The sequence below is a fragment of the Heterocephalus glaber genome, unplaced genomic scaffold, assembly GCF_053883595.1.
Source record: "Heterocephalus glaber isolate CG9 unplaced genomic scaffold, H.glaber_assembly_v1.0 deba00001509, whole genome shotgun sequence".
NCBI lineage: Eukaryota > Metazoa > Chordata > Mammalia > Rodentia > Bathyergidae > Heterocephalus > Heterocephalus glaber.
The window spans coordinates 36,866,165-36,888,857 of NW_028258325.1; the positions used below are offsets into that span (position 1 = coordinate 36,866,165).

Below are 22,693 nucleotides of genomic sequence, written 5' to 3' on the forward strand. Positions count from 1 at the left end.
ATATTCTCCTAGCACTCTTAGGCAAATCAAATCCAGACTTTTCTGCAGTTGCTATGGCTGTCTGAGCTCTGCCACCCCTTCTTTCTTAAAGCTGCATTTTCATTACTGAGAATTTCCACCTCTGGCTTTTTTCACTAGGAACTCTTCCACATGTACTAGCCTTACTAATAAAAGTTAGCTTTTTCAGAATGTACTGTATGTGTCCCTCAATAATGTGGCTACTAAAAACTATTACTTTCTTCCTCTGGCTATCATTCTGTAGATCTTCTTGCAAATCTTCTCACGGAGGGTTCAAACACCAAGACATCAGCATACACAGATCATTTCTCAATCAATTCTTAAATTCCAGCAAGAGTTATTCCATATTACTTCCTTCATGTAAGGTTTGAAGTAGAGGGGAGTTTATTACCATGGCCTGTTTGGGAAGGTTGGGTGTTGTCTCTCAAATCCTGATTTCTCAGATCAAATATCACTTTAGTTTCCTTTGACATTTAGTAAGAGTGACTCCATTTTGATTTTTAGTCTGGTCTGTTCTAACTTCATGCAGGAGCTTGCTACAAAATAGTAGTCTCCTATGAGTTTTTGTTTAATATGCCTTACATGTATTAAACGTTTAATAAAATCTTTAGGATGGGTATTATTACTTTCAACAAGGTAAATATAGTTACTACAAAATCGAGCTCTAGTACATAATAGCCATAAGTATGCTAAACCAATCAGTTGGGCATTTCTTACTCAAGTTGACCCAACAGTTAACTATCACAATGATATAGGAGAGGAGAAGTTAGGGAACCATTAGAGTAATCAACCATACAAGTGGGCCAGGACTATATTAGCTCAATCTTTAGCCAAGCTATCAACAATATTTAGGTTCAAGTGATTTTTGAACCCTCTGGGTTCTTTTCAAAACAAAACTATTAAAATCACTAATGAAAATAATCTCTTTATCACCATTCTTTTCAAATTTCAAATATGACCACTTTTCTGAGATCATGCTTTGAGTTCATGAGAGTTCTAGTCTAGTATCCACTCCATCCCCTAATTCCTAGTCTATCAACTGCTTTATCCACCTCCTTTTAAAATATTAAGTTAGTGTTTATGAAGTCCATCATAAAATCTTCACCAATACATCAATGTCCCTTGCCTTTCTGTATTTCATTACATCTCTGGTAGATAAAAAACAAACAAACAAACAAACAAGCAAACATATAGATAATTATTTTTCCCAACATTTTCTGTGTTTCTACCCAACTGTTACTCCCCAGAAGATCACATGGCAGGACAAATTGATATTACTAAGAATTAACCACACTCAAAAATTCATTTAAATTTCTCAAATTTACCTCCAAATTACTATGATATATCTTGAATCAACATTTATCCACTTCTGAAAATTCTTTGCAAAAATTTTACTTTTTAAATTATGAGTTTTTACAACCCCAAGTGTATTCAACCACTTGATCTTTGATAAAAGGGCCAAAAACATACACTGGAGAAAAGGTAGCCTCTTTAATACAGTATTGGAAAAAATGACTGTCAATATGAAGAAGATTGAATCTAGACCCATATCTTTCACCATGTACTAAACTAAAATCAAAATGAATCAAAAAACTAAATGCTAAAACAGAAACATTTAACTTACTGGAAAACAAAACAGGTAAAACTCTTGAAAGCTTGGTCATAGGCAAGGAGTTTCTGAACAGAATGTTAATTGCACAAGAAATAGTACCAAGAATCAACAACTGTGATTACATCAAAACAAAAAGCTTCTGCACTTCAAAAGAAACAACCAATAGAGTGAAATGAATGACTATAGAATAAGAAAAGAGATTTTGTTAGCTTTTGCTCAGAAAGAGAATATGTAGACTATATTTTTAAAAACTCAAAAACTGAGACCCCTCAGGTAAGACTCATTTAAAAAAATAGGCAAAATGAGATGAATAGACATTTCACAGAAGATGTACTAATGACCAATAAATATATGTAAGATTACTCAACATTCCTGGCAATTAGAAAAATGCAAATTTAAACAACACTGTGATTCCATCTTACCTCAGAAAGAATGGGGATCGATAAATCAAATAAAAAATGCTGGCAAAGCCGTGGGGCAAGGGCGGGGAGGAGGGACCCTTCTGCACTGTCAGTGGAAATGTAAACTAGTACAACCACTTTTCCAATTAGGATGGAGGTTCCTCAAAACCTGAAATTAGAAATTTAATTTCACCCAGCTGTCCCTGATCTAGATATCTTCCTGAGTTAAAGACATCATATTACAGTGATGCATGTACATCTATATGTATAGCAGCACAATTCACAATAGGTAAATCTTGAAAGCAGTTTCTGTCTCCATCAACAGATGAATGGATAAAGAAAATGTGATATTTACATACAATGCTAATTATATACTACTAGTATTGCCATAAAGAAAGATAAACTTGAGTCCCTTGTGTGAAAATGGATGCACCTTGAGACCATAATATTAAGGAAAATAAATCAGACACACGAGCATAAACATCACATTGTTTTTCTTACATGATAAAGTCTAAATATAAATAAAGAGAAAAACAAATAGTAGATAATAAGAAGTAGATTTTTCATACATGGTAGTTTCACCAGCAGGCAGAATGCAAGTGTTACGGGATCAAGGATGCTTCCACCAAATTTCAAAAGATGGCCTGGGAGGCAAAGAAAGGAATCCCTGAGAGGGCATGAAGCTGTAGGTATGAAGCTGAAGGAACAAAGTGGACCCTTGGAAACTAGAGATGCCAGAAACACGGAACATCTGCAGAGGAAAGTTCTAGGCTGTGAGTGGGGCCAGACCAAGAGAACGGCTATTTGGGCTGCAACTGGGAAAACCATAGGCATGGAACTGCTCAACCTCTGGAACTTATATCTCTCCACTATGTGCCCCAGAGGCTGAGTATGAAGCTACAGAACTTATTGTTTGACCTACTGGCTTTTAGCCCTGCTTTGGTCTTGTTATTTTCTATCCCTCCATCCCTCTCTTTTGGAGTTGGAATGTATAATTTTTGCCATTGTATTTTAGGATTATGTAACCTGAATTTTATTTTTACAGAGGTATCAAACTAAGAGTCTGGTTTGCCTCTTGCAAGATACTTTGATAAGACCTTCAAAATGCTAGAACTGGGCCAGGGATCTAGCTCAGTGGTGTTTCCGCCTGCCTTACAAGCTCAAGGTCTCGAGTTCAATCCTCGGTATGGAAAAAAAAAATTGAACTTTTGAAACTTTAGGAAAGGAATTATTGTATTTTTGGTTATATGCAAGATACTGTAGTTGTATTACGCTATGTGGAATATGAATTTGTGTTTATTTGGGGATTAAATATGGCTTAAGGACATGTTTGGATGTTAAGTTTATAAGAGGTAAGATGTAGTCATTAAGGAGGAGGGTCAACTAGATTGATTTTGGGATCCCCCCAGGGCCTGGTGAACCACACTTTTGGGTGTGTCTCAGTGAGTAACAGAGGTTCAACCTTGAGGTATGTATTTGGTCCCTTGCCTCTTCATCCTTAACATGGTACCCTGATCTGTTTTGTTGCTGCCACAAACTAAGCGGCTTTGCTCTGCCATTCCTTTTCACCCTGATGTTTCCACCTTGAATCCTGTTACCAAGTACTGAATCCCCTGTAATGGTGAGCCAGATTAAACCTCTTGTTCTTTAATTTGTGGGTCTTGAGCATTGTGTCCTAGGAAAGCTAATACATGGATAGTTATGTTGATAATGATAATTTTATAGTCAGCTTGCTTGGATTTGAGATCCAAACAGCTCCCTTTGTACTATGTACAGGATATGTTCCTTGACTATAGGTTCTCTTCCCTCTTTTTTTCCCCTTGTCATTTTATTGAAGAAATCAAATAATTTTTCACGTAGAATCTGTCCTTCTGGAATTGCTGACTGCTTTGGTTTGTTGTTGTTGTTTAGAAAGTTTCTTTACCTCAGTTTTTCTATTAAATGTAGAGATAGGTTCAGTTCTGATATTTTGATAAGAATACATTGCAAGTGGTTCTATGAGTCTCCTCTTGCTTCAGATCAGGATACATGAATGTGAGTCTCCCTGTGCATAATGTTAAGATTTTGTAGTGGAATCAGATACTATCACCCTGATCTCTCCATTATGAGGTCTCCAATTTTCTTCCAATTTTCAAATCAGATACTAGCACCCTGATCTCTCCATTATGAGGTCTCCAATTTTCATGCATGTTATAATTTTAGCTATCATAAATGATTTTTTGATTAAATTATTCTTTGAAAAAATGATGATATTCTATTTCTGTTACATATTCTGATGTGAAAATAGGACTGAGAAAGAAGATGTGGCAGAAAAGGAGTGTATCTTGCTTCTTGAATATACTCTCTTTTCTGTTAAGAGATAAGGACTGTGCTTGCAAATACTCATCTTTAATTAGAAGAGTTGGAAGAAGAATAAATACACAATGGCAAATCTTTTATAACAAGTATATTGGTGAACACAAAGGAAGATGATCAAATTCAAATTGGGTATTTTAAGTAGTTAGCAAAGCAAGCAGAAAGGATGCAAATGTGTGTGAAGTGTGTTCATGTGCATGTGTTGTGTGTGTACACAGAGATAAGAGTAGGAAAAGAAAAGGCAAAAAATGAAGAGCTTTATATAAAGTAGTTTGTAGTTTTTAACTAAAGGTAAAGAGATGAAATTTTTGAAGAAAAAGAATATGTGAAAATATGTGTGTAGAAAGATTACATCTCTAGCAGTAGGAAGGGTGGACTCTATGAACACAAGTGTACTCATTCATTTTTTTTTTGAAAAGATAAAAAGTCCTTAATTTTTTATTTCTGGTATCACTACCATAATTTACTGGGCAATATACCTGATGTAATGAAAAGAAAAAGACAAAGACAAAGCTACAACAGATAAAAGACCTCAGGAATGTATATCTAATTGACACTAAATTGCATTAATCAATAGCTGCACTTTTTGCAAACTGTGGCTATGACAGTCCTGAACCAGAAGAATTTCCTGTTTAAGCTGTAGTAACTTTTCTGAATATGGATCATCGTCCCTTCTGTGGCAGATTTTTACAGTTCCGTTAATGCATTTGGGACGACTGTCTCAAAGTTACCTGCAGCTTTCCTGACAACTCCTTGCTCTCTCTCCTGCTAAGAACTGTAGCCCTTTTGTGTTGTTTTGTAAAACCTTCTGCTACCATATCCACAACTTCCACCAACAGATCCATAACCACCACCATAAGGACTATCAGAGCTTCTTCCACCAAACCTGCCCCCTTTCATGGGTCCATAATTTCATTGCTGTTGACCACTATAATTTCAAAAATCATTATAGTTTCCACCACCACCATAGTTACCACCACCAAAATTTCCTCCTTCATTGTAACCATCATATCCTCCTCCTCCATCATATCCACCACCCTGATTTCCATATCCTGGTTCACCACCACCATAGCCTCCTCTACTACTGTAACCAGGACCACTGCCACAGTTCCCACCATCACCTCCAAATCCATTATATCCACCATCACCTCCTCTGTAACTACCTCTGCTGCCACCACCTCCACCACCATAGCCTCCTCTTCCACCAAAGTTTCCACCATGGCCAAAATTCCCTCCACCACCTCCAAAGTTTCCTCCAGAACCCATAAAGTTGCCAGATCCACCTCCATGACCTCTTTGTGATCCCGCAGACTGCATCTCTTGTTTAGAAAGGGCCTTTTTTCCTTAACAATTATGCCCATTAATAGTGTAGCATTTCTGAACAACAACTTTATCAACTGTGTCGTGATCATCAAAAGTTACAAAAGCAAATCCTCTCTTTCCCATGCTGCCTGTCTTCCATAACTTCTGTGGTTTCAATCTTGCCATAGTTTTCAAAGTATTCTCTCAAATTATATTCTTCTGTATCTTCTTTAATACTTCCAACAAAGATTTTCTTCATTGTTAGATGGGTACCAGGCTCTACTGAATCCTCTCTAGAAACAGCTCTCTTTGGTTCCACTACATGCCCATCAACTTTGTGTGGTTGAGCACACATTGCTACATCCACCTCTTCAACACAAGAGTAAGTCACAAAACCAAAGCCCCTGGAGCATTTTGTTTGGGGATCTCTCATTAATACACAATCTGTGAGTGTGCCCATTTCTCAAAATGTTCTCTTAAGCTATCGTCTGTAGTTTCAAAGCTCAGACCACCAATAAACAGCTTCCTCAACTGCTCTGGTTCCTTTGAATCATGGCCCTCCATTTTGAGACCAGACTCGCCTCTTCCAACTCGAGTTCAATATGGGACCCAGTGTACTCATTCTTAATATAGCAAAAGTAGAAAATGATGAAGGTCTGAATGCACAGTTGTAGTCAGGATGGTTGTCTGTCCTGCTAGCTTAGCACTTAGTAAACTCTACTGTAATTGTCTGTTTTCTCCATGAAACTGTGATGTGTATCTAGTACAAGTGATGTGTCTCATCCACATGCAGGCAATCAAAATAGGCAAGATTAAAATGACAATAAAAACATTTTGTTAATCTGTTTTTATTATCACCATGCATTCAAAACAATGTCAGTATTAAAGGAGTATTAAAATACTCCTTTTTTCCCAAAATTATGTTAGTTCAAGTTCTAATACATTTGTTTTTCGTTTCATTAGATTGAACTAATCAGTTCCTATTTATCCATTTAAAAATATTTTAGCTTCTTTCTTTCCTCTTTTTAGAGACAAGTTCTTACTGTGTAGTTCTGGCTGGCCTTGAACTCTCTATGTATCCCTCAATGGCCTCAAACTGATGGTAGTCCTCCTGCCTCAGCCTCTGAGTACAAAGATCACAGGCATGCATCACCATGTCCAGCAAAAGCATTTTAAAGAAAACTTAATTTGTCTCTACCTTGAAACCCTGCTTCTGCACTTACAGCCTGGCACAAAAAGAGGCTGAGTAGCTATAACAATATTTTTTCCTAAAAATATGAACATTACTCAACATTAAAATGAAATATACATTAAAAACCTGGTATTCAGAATTATATTCAATAATATTTTTATGAAAATCTTTTCATCTTTTTCCAGTAGTTTTCTTATATAATTAAACTTATAGATTTGTCTCTTTCCTTTTACAATCTCCTTTACAAAAATCCTTATATCTATCAATTAAACTCCCTTTGCTTTAAGTCCCAGCTTATATTCAACTTGTACACTAAATCTGTCTTTTCCTCTGAATCCATGTAACAATATTTGAGTTTTTATGATAGTCACTCTATAATTAGGTATAAATTATATTGAATTAATTTATATAGAAAAAGTAAGTGATTTTTACAATTTTTTTAATCCTGTGGTTATGTGATTCTTTTAACCTCTCTATGTTATGCTTTACATTGTCTATTTTTAGAACTATGGAATGGAGAGAAAAAATAAAGAAATAAAGAAAAAAGTTTTGATGTTTATGAGTTTTGTAGAAAACTCGTCCACAATGTATCCTTTTAATAAAGGAGAATAACTGTTCTTTAGTGATATTTGCTTAATCTAAACAACTACACTAGAAAGCTAATCTGAACTAAGAAGAAAAATCTAATATAGGATATCACAAGACATGTTTACTAAAGATCAAACAAAAGATAGACGCTGTGGGAGAAAAGAACTCATTTTCAAGCTCAATGGCTACATCTCTAGCAGGAGTACCAAAACTACAATCATCTAGGTTGAAGCAAACTGTGAGATATTTTAAAAATATTCCTTTAGGTAATCTCACTGTGAGAGATTAGCAAAGCAAGATCTCTAAGTGGGAGCTGGCCTTAAAGCACTGTAAAATGCTTTCTAAGCACACCTAGTGAGACAGGAAGAATATTTATGAGGAACTTTTGATGAGATTCTTGCATGAAAAAGAATGTTTATTAGTTTTCAAAAATTGTTAATAACTTATATACTAGAAATTGTTTACTCTGTTTCTTCCTATTTGATGAAAACTAAGACCTTAACCTCTATGAGATGTCTTTAAATCTAATGGAAAATTAAACTGTCATGATTATCCTCATTCATTATGTAACATAAAATGTAGGTACATTAAGAATGTCTTTTTTAAACTGATTTAATATACCTAAGGATGGAATGATAAATAACTTTATCCTGAGGAATAAGGGAAAGCTTTGAAGGTTAGGTAGATTTTTGAATTGAAACATGTCATATGAGTAAAATTTCAGAACGTGAATGAAGAAATTTGTGTGTTGTTGGACTTTGGGAGGTAAAGATTGACAATAATTTGGGGGTGTGAGTAGACTCACAGCAAGTCATTAGTAACTGGCGTGCAAATTTTGCTTCTAGATGCGGTCCCATGGACACAGGTCCTGTGCTGTTCTTACCATGAAAAGAAAGATCATTTTTCCATAGTTATTCAATCTGAGATGACTTGCTTTTTCAAAAATAACACTGAAAAATTGGAGTTGTGTGACTTTGGATCCCTCCCTCCACAGTTTTTGCAGTAACTCTGGTCTCACTCTCTTGAAACTGGCATCCTCATGTGACTAAACTGAGCTAGACTCTTGGAGAGAACAAGTGGAAAACAGAGGCACCAGACCAAACTCACCAGTGACTCAAGGTGGAGTGAAGCCAAATAGGTTATTCATCCACTAGCAAATTATAATTAACTTTCTAGTTGAGTAAATTCAGATGAGATTAGTAGAAGAACCATCCAGCTGATCTCAAGCCAACTTGAAGATAAATGATTGTTACTATAACTTTCTTAATTTTGGAAGTGTTTTTTGTCCAACAAAAGTAAACTGATAATGGGCCATTTTGTTGAGGGTCAATAACATGGTATTGATTTCATAAATTTTCTCTCACAAAAAAGTTGAGAGCTTTCAAATGTCATAAAATCACTTCTACTTCCTCACATTAAGGCACAGCAGAGCAGTTATTACCTAAATATTTTCTCTCTGGTATCCACATCCTGCTTCTTTGCCTAAACAGAAAAAAATCATGGGAATTATCATATCTGGATCTATTGGAAGCTCTGAGTTACCAGTTCCTTGGGCATTAAGTCTGGGATAAATGAGGTAAGAATAAAACCCAGAGAACTCACAACTATGTTGTTTCTTGGATCCTAATATGCCTATATAGCTTTCCTTTTTCTATTTGGCTAAGGGTTTCAGGTACATTTAATAGGAGGAAAAGGGTAAAGTATGTCTACTTCATTTTTCCACAATAGTGGATTTCACAGTTGACTTTTATTTTCTTTTTTCATGTTGATTTTCAATGTTTCTACTTGAACTAGTAGTAATAACACATCAGATCACAAATTGAAGTTCTACTGTATACCCAGAAGAAGATAAACTATGTGAAGGAAAACTGCTTCTAGTCTTGTGATGTTCGGTGATCATCAGATTTCACCTCCTGATTCTGTGGAAAGGAAGAAGTGTATACCAATTTTGCCCGTGTTCCTTTAAATTTTATCATTCATTGTTTTCCTTCAAGGAAGAGTCCCTACCCTAGCTACTTCCCTTAATCCCCTTGTAGGCTCTCTTGAGCCTCTCTTGAGGCTTACCAGGCTCTACCCCAAGGTAAAATCAAATAACAATTTGTGTTTCTTGAATATGTTATTGACCATTGAGGCAAATGCTTCAGTATGGTAAGTGCTCACAAAACTGTAACTAAAATGGATTGCCTTCCATCCATGATCAATAATTTTATTCTACTTTAGTAAGAATGATTACAGACTCTTGGGCATCACTTCTTTTGATGTGTAGATACTCCTGTATCAAGAAAAGGGAGCAGAGTGCATGATATTTTTAATATCTATTCCCTGCCCTTTCCTTCTAGGATTTTGTATTACAAGGGAATCACTTGTATAAATTACATTGCATGCATCTTTGCAAACAAGCTTAAACTTATACTGAGAATATAGAAAGAATTGGTGGGAAATTAGAAGATAAGAGGAAATGGGAAGCCAGAGTAATTTCCCCCCTTTCTGCTTTTGCTTTGGGAGGAATCTTTGGAAGGGACTGTCACTCCTTGGCAGTATAGTTCTTAGGAGGTAGTTGGTCCCTCTGGATTCAAAGTCCCAATTTGGTAGTGTTACTTCCCAGACTCAGCAAGGCCATTATCTTCCTATTGCTCTCCAGCTTCATGAGGGGTAGCAATGGTTTACTGCTCAGAAATCATGTGAGCTTTTAAAAGACAAAGGTATTGACATTTGATTTCTTTCTATACCATGCTATCTCCCCAAATGACTGTAAAAAAACTATGTTTCTCTTCCTTTCTATTTCAATATAATAAAACCCAATAGACTCAATCAGAAGCCTTGTTTTGCTGATATTTACAAGTCCGGCCCATTGGTATCTTCCATATTTCATTTTACTTAATACGGTGCCTTTACCATTGCTTTTAGCAATGCTTTACTTCAAATAGATCATTTAATCTTCTTTATGACATTTTTGTCCTTTTATTATCTTCATCATCTCTAAGATTACAGAGTGGTAGATATAGGATTTGAAATTTGACAACCTAACCACCAAGTTCTAGCCATCACTGGTATGGTAGCTACTATATTCAACCATGTTGAGACTGCCGACTTCCTGTAATCAAATGAAGAACTGGAGAGTATATATTTTTCTAAAGCCTGACAGATAATTCAAGGTAAATTGTATATCTTTTCTTTCACAGTACATTGTAGATGATATTTTACACAATGTTACTTTATGAAATCCAAATATGGATCCAAAAGAGAATATTTTTGTACATTTGATTTAATAATGCATATCTCCTATTATGCTGAAAGAAATGATGCCACTAGTGTAGCACAACCTCCATTTTGAGTAACTAGAGAGGAGATGGAGTTCTGTAATCCTTGAAGATATCTTTACCTCTCCCAGCCTATTCTTTATCAATATTTCTTGGTATTACATATTTCTTTTTTTTGGAGATAGTGAAGCAAAATTTTGTGGCTTATAATAAGAAAGCTGTGTCCACCTATGCAAACTGAAAGAAATCACTTTTCACAAAGGCTGGAGTCTTAGCATATTATTTTCATTATTGTCTTCTGATTTTACTCAGTATTTCCCAATTGTTTGAGGGAAGGCTTTGTATCTGGTTTTCAGCTTAAATAAAGTGTTAGTATATTCTCAAGTGAGGTGTTTATTCTCTCAAAGGTTAAGAGTTTATTAATCAACATAAAGGCTATTTGGATCTGACTCTACCTTAAGTTTGAACTAGGATTAAATTTATCAATATTACACATGGATCATTACACACCATAGGTGTTTAAAGGAAAATAGAAGACAAAAATCAAATATTTTAAAAGAAAAATCAATAGAAATCAAGTAATTCTAATACAGTTTCCTTTTTTAATAAATACATAAAGCTTTTTACCATTTCCCTCAATTATTTTGATTAACATGATAATAGAATCTTTCAGAGCATCATTATACCAATTTTCACAGCCTGATGTAAAAGACTCATTTCACAGAAATAATCATCACTAGCATTAATAGATGAATGTCAGTGCCATAACACAACAGTAGAAGGCATATTTACACCATCTGAACATACAGAAACACCATACACATACAAAAAATAATCACAGATCCAGAACTAATTTCAATCTCTTGGACAGTTTACATATACAGGCTTTGCCCAAAACTTTTTCTTTTTTCTTTTTTGTAACTTTTTCTTTCCAAGCAACAAACAGATCTTCCCTATTTCATGTGACTTATTTGTAACATTATTCTCATGCAAAAATAATGCTTGTTTTATTGCATTAACATTTAAACAGTTTTAAATTTGTGTCCTAAAACCATCATCTACAATTTTACTTGATGTTGGCTCATCCATATTGTCATTTTAGTTGGTGTGATATGATAACTTGACTTTGGTGAGTTACAAAATGACAAACATGTCGAGTTGAACACAGTTCAAAAATCAAGATTCTAAGATTCTTGATCATGCACATGTGACTTTCATTCTTGAAAAACAGTTTGAATCAGATAGATACACCATGTTGACTCCACATTTATTGGCTCCATTTTTTAAATCATGTTTCTAGAAATAACAAAAAATAATGAAAAAGTACTGTCCACATCTACAGTTCACAAGAAGGAAGAGCAGCAAGAATCACACTGACCATCAGTCAGGTGGAAACACTGTAGTAAACATTGAATGTTGTTGAAATACCACAGGAATGTGTTAATTACTATAACCCGTACTTCTGCAACAGTTCAGATTGCCATTGGCGTTTGCGCTCCGGAAAATAATCTGGAATGTGGATTTTTTTAAAATCCTGAATACACTTTTTCATTTCTTCTTCCACACTTAGCTTCTCACAGACTTTCTTTTTGGAAAGATTTGTTTCCCGGGACTTGCTGATGAGTGTCTGAAATAGTTCACTGTTTCTGCGCTTATCTGGCGGAGGCATCCACTGTACAGGTGCCTTTTTGGAGGGGCGATCCAACGTTAAGGTATTAGGTTGGTGAGCTGTGGCCTGCTGGGCATTGGGTGGGTTGTCCTGGGGAGTGCTTGCTTCTGAGTGGCTGTCACAGCTGGAAGTGGAGAGCTCATTACAGGAAGTCCCACTTTCACTCCCTTTGTCTGTAACTTTGTCCTGTTTCTTATCTTCATGTTCTTGTTTAGGTGACACTATTTTCTGAGGTGGCCCTACAGAGAAGAAAAAGAAAAGAAATAAATTGAAGGTCAAATTGAACTTTATAATTTCCATTTTAAACAGAGAACATTTATTGTAACCAGAACACTGGCTTTATTGCAGTACCCTACATTTGAGGGATTAAACACATCTTTCTAGGGTGTTCAGTACATCAAAAAGAGCAGCATCCTGATTAATTATTTACAACAAAGTTTGCTCAATAGAATTTCTACATTAATAGGTCATCAATAGCTTTATGCTGAAAAGAAGACTTTTGTTATTATAGTTACTGGTTCCTAAACCTGAAAAAGATACTAAATGTAAATATTTTGCTAGTCTTACATATGTTGCATTAGATGCTTCGCTCATCTCTGTTACACCTACTGTGCTAGGTTGTGTTGTCTGTGTATATATTTTGCCATTTTAAGGACAGAAAAGTACCTTTGCTCTATTTTACACAGTAGCAGTATTTTCCAGGCCCAGAGGTACAAAACATCATTTATGCTTCCAAGTGGGAGGTTGATTTAAATCTTATTCTCAGTTTCTTAATCTTGTTTCCTGCCTATTTCCTCAGAGAAAATTATGAAACTGCTATAAGATATATATGGGTTTAAATACTGTGGTGAGAGTATGTAGTTGAAATACAGTATTCTCCTAAAATACGAGGCTCTCCATTTGAGGTATATTACCTGGGAGGACAATTTTCAGGGAGTGTTAGTTTGTCAAGATTATTCAAATACATCAACACTTTATTTTCAAGAGGGAGCATATTTTATTTTCCTTATCTTCGCTGTGGGATTAGGCCCTCCATTTAACATTTATTGAACACCCTTTCACAGCTAGAACTATAATAAAAACCTGATTAAAGGAGATGCAAACATTTAGAGATCTCAGGGACCCAAATCTTATTTTCTTTTGGTCTTTTATGAACAAGCTGTATAAATCACCATGGGAATGAAGAAATCAGTAGTTTTTAAAACAGTTGCCCAAGGGCTTCTACAATATTGTATAGTCAGTGTTGAGAACAACTGGCCTACCTCAGAGTGTCCTCACCTTGGCAGGATATTGGGATCACTTGGAAAGAGTAGGATTATCCCAGAGTGGTTGATTTAAAGTGATGCCATCTGAACACTGACCCATTTAGGAGATGCAGCTGATTTCAAAATTAGGCAAAATTTTAAATCTTTGTCCATTATAATATATACAAAATGAATTAATAACCAATATACCCATGTATTACCTTTGGTGATGATACAAAGCAACTGAAACATTTTCATAAAATCATCTACTGTGAACATCACATTGTTGGTTACTATCACAAATTTTTCTATTCAAAAAGAGAATTCAGGTACAGTGGCATGCACCTGTAGCTCCAGCTACTGGGGAGGCTGAAGCAGGAGGATGGCTTGACCCCATAGTTTCAAAACCAGCCTGGGCAACACAGTCAGACTCTGTCTCAATGTATTCAGACCCCATCTGATTTATTTTAATAAAAACATTTTTAAAAAGAAAAAATAATGGTTGATACCAAATGTTTATCTGAGTGGAATTAAAAACTTGAAAAACTTGAACTTTTTTTCAATTGTATTCTGTATCCTGAATGTGGTGTTGGCACCCCACCTGTATACATTTGTGAAAATCCATGGAATTATATATTTAAACTGAGAAGATTTTTCTGTATGCAAGCTATATCTTAATTAATTGGACTCCACAACATTTTTAAAAATTTGAATTTGCCTATCAGAAAGAAGATCAGAACCAACTTTTCAAATTTTGTCTACAATCTGGTAAAACCAGAACAAATTCAAATGCTTGGAACTGATTAGGAAGAATGTGCACTATATATTTTAGAAGTACTTAAAATTATGGTCAATTTTTAAGAAGTGTTGTTACTGTTGTTTTTCCATACTCTCTTATTTTGATTTTATTTCTTCCATCAGAAGGAATGGGATTGAAGAGGTAGAAAACTGCACTGGGAACACTTAGTGTTGGGCTTGCCCAGGCCCTATGTCTCTATCTTTCTCCTTTTCCTCTTTCCTTCCTTCCCTCTTCTATTACGCCTCTTTTCAGATTTCATTATACTAAGGTTTATTCCTTCAGATCTCCAGGTAATTACCCCTGGTGTATTTTCCACACACTTGTTAATGGTCCATATTAAACAATCTCAAATTACACAATTGGTGTGCCCTCCCATTCTTTCTGGGTCTGACTGACAGACACTCAGTGGTAATCAGCCATTTGCTCCATTGACTGGAAGACTGTTACTGAAAGAACCTATTTTCATTCACAACATATTTCCATAAGAAACATTCTGAACCAAAGGGGAGGAGTTGGAATCATATTTACCAGGATTCAAATTCGGGCTAACAAACACTAGTTTTGTGACACTTCCCTTCCCATGAAAGATATTACCTCCTCTAGTCTTTAATTTCCTCATCCATAAGTAGAGTACTATTTTCTTTATAGAGTTATTGTGAGAATAGATAATATGCCAGATAAAATGAAGTAATATGATTATTCTCAACAAGTAGAGCATATCAATGTACACTAGTGGAATTTTTAAATGTTTATGCTCATCCTTAAAGATTTTATTTGTGTGCTAAAGAGCTTCTATGTGTGTGGTTTATACTGAGGCAGGATGTTGGAGGAAATGTTTCTGTTTAATCATCTTTATGGAGAAATGTGAGCCCAAGCAAACATGAAACTCACCATCCTAACACAACATGAAATACAAATAAATCTTTCTTTACTCTTTCTGTCAATCCTCTGAATTAAGTTAACCAAAAATCCCCATGGAAAAAAATGTATGATTTTTATGCCCAGTGATGACTAACGGATTAAAATACAGTACAAATATCTGAGCAAACCAATTTATCTTAAGGATAAATAAGTGATTAGAAAAACCATTTTTTGTTAATAGCTGTGGACAGAATATTAGATGGATACCCAGCCAGAGTAATAACATGAAGATGGATGGCAGTACAGAAAGAGGATACTAGATACTACTAAAAATGCTGCTTTCTGTTTCTGTTCACTGGGAGAAATAATTCTTAATGAGGCATACCAGAAGGAATATAGAGTTGTTCAAAGTCTATGTTCAGCTATGGAAGTTACTAATATGCCCAGTGGTTTTACAATTTAATGATGAAAATAAGCTCCTATAACACATACACACAAATGCAGATACTTCAAAATAAACTAGAATACATCATACATGTGATAAAATTAATTACTATTTTATCAAAAGAGGGAGGATCGAAGAATGGGAATAACACGACTATTATAAATTCTATGTCTTTTCAACCAATAAGAGAATTGAATATATACTGAGTAATCTTAGTCAAAGAAATTTTCTCTGGGAGTTAGAACCTTAATAAGATTTACACCAATAAGGTATGAAAGGGAAAATACAAGTGTGTTTTAGTGGCCTCTTCAGCTAGTCTTTCTTCCAACACATAAATAAATAACTAGTTTGCTAGTTATCAAACTATAAGCAATGAACCAGTGAATAAGCAAATCTCTTACCTGAGATTTACCTTTAAAAACAATTAATTATTGTTGAATTCAATACATAATTACACCTAGAAACTTTTAAATTTTGGGATAACTTCCCAACTTTTCAGTTGCTGATTTGCTATAAAAATAGACCAGGATATTATCACTGCATTCTTAGAGCTTTTTTTATGTTTTTTTTTGGTACTGGGGATCGAACTCGGGACCTTGCTTTTCCGAGGCAGGTGGCGGAACCACTGGGCTAAATCCCCAGTCCTTTAGAGCATCTTTTGATGGAAAATGTGGCTTCATTTTCCTGCAACACCTGCAAACCAATTCTTCACAAAAAATTTAAAGGGCAGTCCACACATACACATGTACACACAAACACACTTTACACAAATTTACTATGCTAATATTTTTAACTACTCTAGGAAGACCTGGGTTTCATCCTGGGCCAGGTACTACAACTAAGCAAGTATTTTATGCCAGTTTACAACCTTATAATATTAGTACCTTTTTAAAAAACAGTTTGAGGTTTGTTCCTAATTGTTTTATGTTGTAAAATTCTGTAATTATAAATGGTATAATAGGAGCTTACAAAGCCAAAACAACTATAACAAAATATTAAGTATCAATATTTACCATGAATAGAAATTAGCTCTTAAAACAGGGAAACACATTTAATTTCTATTATAGTGCATCACAGAATTTCATGATTCAAAAATAACTTTTCACAAGCTCACTGAAGTGTAGTCCAAGAAGGCATTATTTATTTAACTTCTGTTTAATTATTCTTATTCTTATTGTTAAAGCATGGTTAGTGAGAATTATGCCTAAGTTCCATACTACAGTTTGAGTTCATGCTACAGTCAACATCTTAGATTTGTTTGCTTCAACAAGTTTCTTACATTCTTTGGGATTCAGTTTCCTTATGGTTTCAATTCAGCTTTCTGGCAAGGATTAAATGAATTAATTCATGTAAAGTACTTGGAATGAATCTGCCATGTGTAAATGCTCAAAAATCTTCATTACTAATATTTAACATAAATATCTGTGTGCTACTGGCCATAGCATGGGGAATTTTTGTTCATTTGAATATAGACTATACTGACTTGTGGGAAACCAGGTGTAAAGACCAAAGCCTGGCTGCACTCTCCTTGAGACATGGGAGAGGAGATAGCAAGCCAACTCTGTCTCAGGCTGTGTGTGCTAGCATGCTGTCGTCAGCCAGCTGAAGCACGATTAAAGAAAATACACATTCAGGTGAAGTCTGTAACTTTTGAGAACCTGATCAATTTTCCGTGAACCCTGGATCACATGCTTGCTTGCTTCTTCTTTGTGAAGTCTAATAAAAGTGAGGAACACTGTCAGATAGGAGCTCTTTATCCACCTGACACAAAATTTCCCTGGTCCTCCTCTTCCAAATGATTGTCGTGTTTTTCATCTTTAATACTCATTCACTCCCCAGGCTGAGATAAACTCATAGGTTGGCTCCTAATTGACTGAGGAATACAAATACTTCCGTTTCAACTCTGGCTCAGCACATATTAATTATACGCATATGAATTTACAGACAAGTCTTTGTGTCTTTAGTTTTCAATTTTTAAAATGGTATCTAAATACTTAAATTAGAAGAGCAAGACCTAGTCATATGGCTATGGTAAAATTCAAAAATATGCTAAAGCAATTTTTAAGCTATAACATTTCATACTAGCTAAACTACTAGTTTATGGTCTAGAATCATTGACTATATAAAGATACAGGTTTGAGAGGCTATTATTCATTCATCATGTCTATAAAGTTATTTAAGAAAATAAAATACAGGGCCCTGTTGTATCAAAAGTGTCTTAACTAAAAGCAATGGTAAAAGCATCACATTAAACAAAATAAAACATATGGAACATACTCATAGGCCAAAACTTGTAAAGGTCAGCAAAACAAGGCTTTTGAATAATTCCTTTGGGTTTTATTTTATTGAAATACAAAGGAAGAGAAACAGTTTTTCCCAATCCTTTCGAAAGATAGCATGGTATAGAAAGAAATCAAATGTCAATAGTGTTGTCCTTAAAAATTAACACGATTTCTGGTTAGAACACTCATGTGGGCATGTTCAATAAAAGTACTTCTTTATTCTTTCTTGGAATACAAGAGAATTTCCAAATGAAATCTGTATGCATAAGTACACTTGAAAAAAATCTTTTATTTTAATCTCTTTATCTTTCTAGTGATGATTAAACAGACTGAGTCTGTAAAATTTGTCTGCAATAGGCATAATTCCCAGAAGGGAAATTACCCTTTAATAGTGCTAAACTCAATGGTGTGTGAATGGTTATGTGGCACTTGAACAGAATGAACCGATCCATCTTAAATATTAGTACCACATGCTTCTAAGTATTAAACTATTGAATCAAAAGAGAAATAACTTCATTACGATTTCACTAACATTTAGGGAGCACCTATGTTATCTGAGGCAGGGTGTTAGTTACAAGGACAGCACATGCATGTGCAACCCCTACACACACACACACACACACACACACACATACACAAGCACCATCCCTACTATAAAGTAGTTTAGACTTGGTATCGAATCAAGTGGGACAGTGCAGATGGAGCTAAAGTTGAAATCTAGCATGCTGGAGGGAGCTAGGAGTAAAATGTGTTTGAAGTGAGCTAAGGAATAGGAGTCATTTTCATTCATCAGCAAAATCCCTATATTAATACGAAACATAGAGGTGATATAGGAAATCTGCTTATCTTAGAGCAAAAGACTATTCAAATGAATAAAATTTAATTTGTATATGAAGGGTGAAATGAAAAAATATATATTATTATAAAGAAAACATTGTAGTACTTTTTTCTATTAAGTTTTTGGTACATTTTAGATATACAATACAGTTACATTCATCATTGTACCTTTACATTCATCATTGTACCTTTACATGATGTATCTTGGTTCTTAATTTTTCCCCATTCCCCTGCCCTCCCTTCACCCTGTAGTACTTTTTTTTAATCTTAAAATGACTCTTAGTGGGTAACTATTCTATTTTGTCTATTTTATCTATCTTATTCTATTTGTCTCTGTACTTAATTTCAACAGTATTTATTTATTTATAGTATGTCTCCTAGTCCTAAAATGTAAACCCCTTGAAGGTGCAAATTGTGCCCTTTTTATCTTATCATGTACCTTGATCAGAGTGAATACTTAATTACATTAATAAAATGATCTTCTCAAATCCAAATAGGAATAAAAAGGGTTAAATTACAACAGACCTAGCAGAAATCCAGATGATCATCAATACCTACTTTAGAACCCATATGCCAATAAGATGGAAAATACAGAAGAAATGGACAGGTTCCTAGATATGTATGAATTACCCAAGATGAACAAAGAAGACCTAAAAATGCTAAACAACACAATATCAATCAACAAAATTGAAAACAACTAAAAACTTTCCAACTAAGAAAAGGCCGGGTGCGGATGGCTTCATTGCTGAATTCAACAAGGTATTTGGAGAAGAAATATTCCCACTACTGTTTAAAATCTTCAATGAAATTGAGAGAGAAGTAATACTCTCCAATTCATTCCTGGAAGCAAGCATTACCTTGATCCCAAAAGCAGAGCAAGACCCAACCAAAAAAGAGAACTATGGGCCAATCTCCCTAATGAACATAGATTCAAAAATCCTCAATAAGATACTGGCAAACAAAATGCAGAAGGATCATTAAGAAGATCATACACTTGGACCAAGTGAGATTCATCCAAGGGATGCAGGGATGTTTCAACATATGCAAATCAATAAATCTAATACACTATATTAATAGACCAAAGGACAAAAACCAAACGATCATCTCAGTAGATACAGAAAAAGGTTTTGACAAAATCCAACACAGATTCATGATAAAAACCCTACAGAAAATTGGAATAGATGGTCTCTACCTCAACCTGATAACAGCCATCTATGAAAAACCAACAGCCAATATCATACTAAGTGGTCAAAAACTGAAATCCTTCACACTAAAATCAAAAACAAGACAAGGATGTCCACTATCACCACTCTTGTTCAATATAGTTCTGGAAACATTAGCCACAGCAATTAGACAAGGGAAAGAAATAAAAATAGGAAACGAAGAAGTTAAATTGTTATTATTTGCAGACGACATGATACTATATATATAGAAGACCCCAAGAACCCCAACAAAAGTCTTCTAGACTTAATAACCAAATTCAGTAGAGTAGCTGGATATAAAGGTAAAACACAAAAATCAATAGCTTTCCTGTACACAAACAACAGACTCACTGAAAGAGGAAATGGAGAAACAACTCACTTCACGATAGCATTCACAAAAATGAAATACCTAGGAATCAACCTAACAAAAGAAATCAAAGACCTCTACTCTGAAAACTAAAGCACTCTGAAAAAACAGATTGAAGAGGATATCAGAAAATGGAAAGACATCACTTGCTCCTGAGTAGGAAGAACCAATATAATGAAAATGGCCATACTTCCAAAACTGCTGTATAGATTCAATGCAATCCCAATTGAAATTCCAACAGCATATTTCACAGACCTGGAGAAAACAATCCAAAAATTCATGTTGAGATAGTAAAAGCAAAAGGCCACACAAACAAGGTAGGGGGGACTGGACCCAGACCCCCGCTCCCCTGTACAGCCACCTGGTTCCACACTACAAAGACACAGAGGACACTGGACCACCAGACCATGGTACTGAGTCTTGCTGCTCCCAGCCCAGAGGTAAGGGCTTCTGAGACGCCGTCCCACTGCTCCTGGTCCAGAGGAAGGGGCTTCCCAGCCACCATCCCTACTGCTGCTCCCAGCCCAGAGGATAGGGCTTTGGGCCACCTTCTGTCCCACCTCTCATGGCCCAGAGGAAGAGGCTTCTGGGCCACCATCCCTCCCACTGCTCCTGGCCCAGAGGGAGGGGCTGCTGAGCCGACATCCCACTGCTCCTGGACCAGAAGGGGCTTCCCAGTCATCATCCCTCCTGCTGCTCCTAGCCCACAGGAAAGGGCATTTGGGTCACCATCCCTACCGCTACTCCCAGCCCCTGTCCCACCTCTCCCAGCTCAGAGGAGGTAATCATGCAGGAACCAACAACCCCCACCCCAGTTGAAATGAGAAAAGACATAAATAAGTCTCAAAACCAGACTTCCAGATCACCTACAGCAACCCCAAAGGGAAATGAGATGGAACACTCTGATACTCAACCACCTGGACCTACTGAACTGGCAACAAAAGAGGATCTGGAAAAATGAAATCAGAAATAATTTCTCAGATAACAGGAGAAATTGTGCCCCTAGTGCAAGAAATGATTAATAAATCTGGAGAGGAGCTCAGGAACATGATGGAATCCCAACATAGAAAACAAATGGAATCCATAAAACAGATGCAAATAGATTTCCAAGACATGAAAAACTCCATTGAAAGTCTACACAGCAGAATGAGCCAATATGAGGACAGAATTTCAAATATAGAAGATAGGATTGCAATTAGTGACCAGGAAAAGAAAAATTGCTTCAAAATTATAAGAGAACATGAGAAATCAATCCAGCAGCTGCTAGATGATGCAAAGAAGAATAACATAAGACTGACTGGGCTCAATGAAGAAACAGGGGAGAGTGCAGATGACATAAAAACTCTCTTCACAGAAATAATGGCAGAAAACTTCCCAAGCGGGGGAAAAGAGCTTGACATACAGATAAGTGAGGCATATAGGACTCCAAATAGCCTTGATCAAAAAAAGTCTACACATAGGCATATAACTGCTAAGATTCCAGAAACTCAACAGAAGAACAAAGTTCTACAAGCAGTTAGAGAAAAGAAACAAATCACATACAAAGGAAAGCCCATCAGAATCACAGCAGACTTCTCAACACAAATCATCAAAGCAAGAAGAGCTTGGAGTGACATATTCCAATCCCTAAAAGAAAACAGCATCCAACCCAGATTGATGTACCCTGCAAAACTATCTTTCAAAATGCATGGAGAAATAAGATACTTTCATGACAAAGAGCACCTAAGGAACTTCGTGAATACCAAACCAGCACTCCAAAGAATTTTACACAATATCCTAGGAACAGACATTGAGGATCACAACCCCAAGAAGCAAAGCAGAATGAACCCATCTGGCATGACAAGAAATTAAATGTAAAGGGGGAAAACCAAACAAAAAGGAAAAGTCATGGCAATGACAAGTCAGTACATTTCAGTTATAACCATCAATGTTAATGGTCTCAATTCACCAATCAAAAGAAATAGACTGGCAGAATGGGTCAAGAAGCAAAATCCAACAATATGCTGCATAAAAGAAACACACTTAATTCAAAAGGAAATTCACAGACTGAAAGTTAAAGGGTGGAAAACAATGCTGCATGAGACAGGAACCCGAAAAAACACAGGAGTAGCTATCCTCTTGGCAGATCAAGGAGATTTCAAACCAACACTGATGAAGAGAGATGAAGAAGGACACTACATCCTTGTAAAGGGAAGAATCCAAGAGGAAGAGATGACAATCATAAATATCTAGGCACCAAACACTAGTGCACCCAACTAT

The 22,693-nt window shown here is 35.7% G+C and overlaps 1 protein-coding gene and 1 pseudogene across 1 annotated transcript in view; both read right to left on the reverse strand.

The window, feature by feature from the left end:
* Positions 1–5,232: 5,232 nt before the first annotated feature.
* On the reverse strand, positions 5,233–6,375 carry LOC101702072 (heterogeneous nuclear ribonucleoprotein A3 pseudogene; annotated as a pseudogene).
* Positions 6,376–11,310: 4,935 nt separating this feature from the next.
* Positions 11,311–22,693, reverse strand: part of Kctd8 (potassium channel tetramerization domain containing 8) — a 256,675-nt gene continuing 245,292 nt past the window's right edge. Inside the window, exon 2 of the mRNA XM_004849784.4 lies at positions 11,311–12,636. Within this exon, the coding sequence (XP_004849841.2) occupies positions 12,176–12,636 (461 nt within the window). The 3' untranslated portion in view covers positions 11,311–12,175. The remainder of the gene's footprint in view (positions 12,637–22,693) is intronic.